The sequence below is a fragment of the Phalacrocorax aristotelis genome, chromosome 21 (assembly GCF_949628215.1).
Source record: "Phalacrocorax aristotelis chromosome 21, bGulAri2.1, whole genome shotgun sequence".
NCBI classification, from domain to species: domain Eukaryota; kingdom Metazoa; phylum Chordata; class Aves; order Suliformes; family Phalacrocoracidae; genus Phalacrocorax; species Phalacrocorax aristotelis.
In genome coordinates, this window is record NC_134296.1 from 5,931,504 (window position 1) to 5,936,372 (window position 4,869).

Genomic DNA, 4,869 nt, shown 5'->3' on the forward strand with positions numbered 1-4,869 from the left:
CCACCGGGGTCAGTGTGGATGGGTCTGGAGAAGGGTGGCGAGAGGGCAGAAGGTCCTGCGGACACCTGCCTGGGCAGCCACGGTGCAGGGTGCCCAGCTGGGGGTCTCCCTGGTCCATCCAGCCCTATGGCTCTGCAGCGAGCAGGGTGCTGCAGCCCCAGGGATGTGGCTCCCGAAGCTGCGGGGAAGGGGGCACAGTGTGGCCAAGGCCACCCCTCTGGCCAGCCCCAGCCTGTGCCTGGGTGCAGCTTCTCAAAGGTGCCCAAACCAGAGCGGGATGGATGTAAGAAGGGAAGCGGTCACTCGGCTCGGCTCCCAGCGGGCTCCCTCTGCCGACAACCAGCCTGGCCTGGCCCCATCGCCACTCTGTGCACACCCGCTTTGCACGATGCCCCAGACGCCTCCTCTCTCCCCTGACCCAGAATTTGCACTGGAAAAAGAAATCCAGCCCCAAGATGCATCCTCCTGCCCTGAGAAGCTGACACAGGCTCAGAGCTTCTGGCACCACCGGAGGAGCGTGGCCCACGGGGCAGTGCGAGAGCCCGGAGCCCCCCCATCCTCCTGCTGCTGGACCACAGGGAGCATTTTGTGCCACATATATATAAATAAACCTGAAATATTTAATTTCCTTTTTTTAAAAAAGAATCCCTGACAAAGTGCTTTACTGAGGACCCTCACCACCGAGGCAGGGGTGGAAGGCATTTGACAGGGGGTGTACATGAGAGCAGGGGAAACTGAGGCACGGAAGGGTCCCATCAGCAGCGGCTGACCCCAGGAGGGACCTGGCTGCTCTCAGACCTGTGCCGTGGCCACCAGCCCCACTCCTCCCCCAGGACAGCCCGTACGCACCGTGAGTGCTGTGGGGCCACCAGTCCGTGCACCGGGAAGGGTCACCCGCGGGGCCAAGGCCAAGGCATCAGGAGCACTGCCTGGCTCCCTGGCACCGTCACCACAGGGGCATTGCCCGCTCGGGTGCCACACGGCAGCGGATCGAGGGGGACGGGGCCACCATGGCGCGATCTGGGAGGCTGCTGGTTTGGGGGAGCAGCTCCGGAGCCGTGGGAAGCAGCAAGCCCCGGGACGCGCCGCCGGCTGGCCCCAGCGTGTCGAGCAGTGGCCGTCCTGTGTTCTGGCTCGGGCATCCTCTGCAGCCGGGCTGAGGCGGGCGGAGGGCACAGACCCCCTGGGCAGGGCTCCGGCCACGGGCATCATGGGGTGCTCGGCTGGGCCGTGCTCGCGCAGGACAGCCCGGAGCGTGGCAGCATGCCCAGGGTCAGCAGCAGCTCTTCTTGGGCTTGTCGTTGGGAGTGAGCTTGATGGAGTCGGTTAAATAACTCTCAAAAATCCCTTTATACTGGAAAAAGAGAAAAGAAAGGGTGAGTGACGTTAGCTCAGAGTCAGCCTGAGCAGAGTGAAGGACTGGGGAGCACACGTTCAGCCCCAATTTGTGATTAAAGACAAAAACCAGGAAAAAGCCGCCCAGCTTGGCTGAGGAGCGGGGTCACCCCGCTTGCTTGGCGTGGGGACACGAAGGTCCCCGTGGGATGGCCGCTAGAGGACAGTGCTGGCGCACTGTGCGGTGCCGCATGCCCATTCCCGTCACCACGGGCAAAGAGAAAGAGCAGTTCTTATTCTTTTCTAATTTGTTTTAGATCTATTTTAAGAAATCAAACCCTGATGCATTTCTTGGGGCTCTCCTACATGTTCTAAATAGAAGATATTCTGCATCAGAAGGTGGGCTGTGAGGGTCTGTTGGCTCAGCCTCGGGGAGCGGCTGAGTCCGGCTCCCACCCAAATCCCTGCTGCAGGCACAGGCTTGGTGTGGGAGTGATGCTCACCGTTGTTAACGCCTGCTTTGCGAGGGTCTCGAAAGCCTCTGCGACATTGATGTTGTTCTTGGCGCTGACTTCAAAATAAGGAATGTCCTTCTCCTTGCACCAGGCTGAGGCAATCTCCTTGGGTACCTGTGGGAAAGGAGGATGGAGCCACGACACAGCCCAGCGTGGGGCTGCCCGTAGCTGCTGGAGAGTTGGCAGAGGGGACCCTCCTCGCCCATCCAGGCACTGCTGGGTGAGGGCAGGACGCCGGCAGCGCAGGCACCTATCTGAGATGCTTAATTCCTGCTGCCTTCATTGGGGACAATCTCTGCCACGAAAGGCAGCGGAGGGATGCTGCTTATGCCCTCTACGAGGCACTGGGGAGGCGGCAGCACTGGGTGCCCAGCAGCTCCTTGCCTGGGAGCCCTGGTTTTCATGTGAGCCTTGGAGGAAGGCTGGTTCTGCAGGCGAAGGGTCAACGCTCATAAGCTGTTGGAGCACTAAGGCGTCTCAATCCATGCACCCCACTCACTCTCCTCACCCTTACCTGCCGATCGCAGATGTCTATTTTATTCCCGAGCACGACCATGGGGAAAGCTTGCTCCCTTGGAATGACCTTCTCCAGGAAGTCATCTCTCCAGTTGTCCAGGGCCTCAAAGGACTCCCTGTCCGTCACGTCGAAGGCCAGCATGCAGCCATCCGAGCCTTTGTAAAAGGTCGACACCATGGACCGGAATCGCTCCTGTCCCCCCGTGTCCCAGATCTAGGGCAGAGAAGGGCACGGGTACAGACACACGACACACGTGGCACAGGCATTAACAGCCCTGTGCTCTGTTAAGCTCAGGGGACCAGCTTCAGGGAGTGTTGAGCCCCCAGAACTCATGAGGGATTTTAGTATAGCCCATGGGTGCTCAGGGCTGCTGAAAATCAGGCCCTGCAAATCCAGCCTCACACCTCAGGACACCAGTAGGCGTTTGGGGACAGCAGGACATGGTGGGACACACGTGCCCATGGGATCGGGGTGGGCACCCCCAGCCCTGCTCACCTGCAGTTTCAGGGGGGTGTTGTCCACCGCGAGGACTTTGGTCAGGATGCTGGCGCCCAGCGTGGTGCGATAGTCTTCGTAAAACGTCTTGTGCACGTACTGGTGCAGGAGGGAGGTTTTTCCCACGCTGGTGGGAGGGAAGGGACATGGGTGAGGATTTGCACTGCAAAGCTGGGCTCAGGGGGTCGGCTGCAGCAAGGATGGGGGCTGCACACCCACAGGATCCCGGGCCAGCGCACATGTGGGTCTTCCCTCCCATCACTGGTACCTGTCCTTACCCCAGAGCTCCTATGATAATTATCTTCAGATCCACCTTCTTGCTGGCATCTGTGGACGGGCCCTGCGGGACGAGAGGGGGTCACCGGGCTGCAGGGATGGGACTGGCTCCCGGCAAGCCCCACGGTGTTGGCGGAGGTGTGGGAACAACTGCTGCTCCCCACAGCCTCTCCCCACTCCCACCCTGGCCATCCCAGGGCCCCAGGGGCTGCCGGGGCCGCACCGTGCCAGCACCATGTCCGTGCCGTGCCAGCACCCTGCTGTGCTCACGTCCCGGCGCTGGTGAGGGCAGAAACCCCCGTGCCGAGCCCAGCCCACGTCACCGCCTGGGACCGGCTCCCCAGGTGCTGGTGCACGTCCAGACATGCCACTGCGCCGCACCAAATCATCACCATTACAAGCTGCTGTGAGCAACTTCCCTGCCTCTCCCTCTAAAATGCAGTCTTTCCCCCTAAACCCAACACGCAGCAGGGGCCCTGGCGAAAATCACATTTTAAAGAAGACCACGGCTGACTGGACTTTCCTGGGTGCCCCAAGCACAGCCCAGGGATGCCACCCAGCCCGGGAGCATGCAGAAAGGCTCCCTGCAGGCTGCATCCCCGATGTGTCATGGTGTCCCTATATACTCTATGCCTGGCCATCCCAAGGCAGGAGCCCTGAACACCTCCAGCAAACCCCCTCCCCAGGCAGGGACAAGCATCCTCCGGCCGCCTCAGCAGCCCCATCTGGGTGGCAGGGTCAGGCACGGCACCGGCCGAGGCACAGATGGAAACACTGCATTTTTCCTCGATGCCTTGGCCAGCCCTGCGCCGTTTCCCCTTGGCACGTTGCCCCTGCCAGGGCGGCTCTCCCGGCCGTGGGGTCCAGGCCCTCCCGCACCCCTCTGCCAGCCCAGCCCGGCTGCGGGCAGCATCCTTGGCACAGGCAGAGTCTCGTGTCTCAGCATGCACAAACTTTCCAGTCCTTTTGCCAGCGCTGGACATCTTTCTCAGAGGCCAGGCAGTTTTAAACTCAAAATGGAGTTTCCCAACCTTTTTGCCTGCTGGCGGTGGCTCCAGGGGTCCCCCTGCAACCCCTGTGGCAGGAGGGGCTGGAGGGCAGCGAACTCACCTGCCAGGGCATCTCTACGCCGGGTAGCCAAGGCTCTCAGCTCTGTTCCAGCCGGCGTCCTGGGGAGGAAAGAGGCGAAAGAGGAGGATCCAGGAAAGGGCGGCCGTCCCCGGCGCTGATTCCCGCCTGCCTGCCGCCCGGGGAAGGCGGCTGCGGGGCCCCACGCCGTGACATCAGCAGAGAGGGGCCGAGATCATGCTGGAGCTGGTGGAGGAGCTACGGGCGGGTGCTGGGATGTCACAACATTTCCATCGGCTCTGAGGCTCTGCCAGGCGCTCCCTGCCTCAGGGTCTGATAGGGGAAAGAGAACAAGGTTCCCTCGCCCGCTGGGGTTTGGGATTGACTTTTGGCCTTTTCTCTTGCTCAGGATCCTCTGGTACCTTTTACCCACCTCCCCAGGACCCCCTTATCTGCATTCCTGCCGGGGCATTATTTAGGGCTGAGAATAAAACCCCAGCAGGGCTATCGGCAGCATTCCGGGAGCCTGTGGGAGCCACCCGGGACTTTGCTCAGGCAGCTCCCATAGTGTGAGACAGGGTAAGCGGCTTTGGGAGCCGGGGACAGCAGGAGGACGGTGGCAGGCAAGGTGGGGCTGGGGACTCTCGTCCGGCAGAGAGGGGG

At 61.7% G+C, this 4,869-nt stretch overlaps 1 protein-coding gene across 1 annotated transcript; it reads right to left on the bottom strand.

Moving 5' to 3' along the window:
- Window positions 1–598: 598 nt before the first annotated feature.
- RAB7B (RAB7B, member RAS oncogene family) lies at window positions 599–4,507 on the bottom strand. The gene is made up of 6 exons (XM_075115682.1): window positions 4,249–4,507; window positions 3,141–3,202; window positions 2,863–2,989; window positions 2,365–2,580; window positions 1,839–1,964; window positions 599–1,354 (listed from the first exon to the last, which is right to left on the bottom strand). Exons 1-6 carry the CDS (start codon window positions 4,258–4,260, stop codon window positions 1,274–1,276), a joined length of 624 nt encoding a protein of 207 aa, XP_074971783.1. The 5' UTR covers window positions 4,261–4,507; the 3' UTR covers window positions 599–1,273.
- Window positions 4,508–4,869: the final 362 nt, after the last annotated feature.

What these genes read in the sequence shown, in the direction of transcription:
- RAB7B (XM_075115682.1), bottom strand. An exon ending in ATTATCATAGGAGCTCTGGG is followed by an intron (nt 2,990 to 3,140) that starts GTAAGGACAGGT and finishes CCCTCCCACCAG; the next exon opens with CGTGGGAAAAACCTCCCTCC. An exon ending in ACACCCCCCTGAAACTGCAG is followed by an intron (nt 2,581 to 2,862) that starts GTGAGCAGGGCT and finishes TCTCTGCCCTAG; the next exon opens with ATCTGGGACACGGGGGGACA.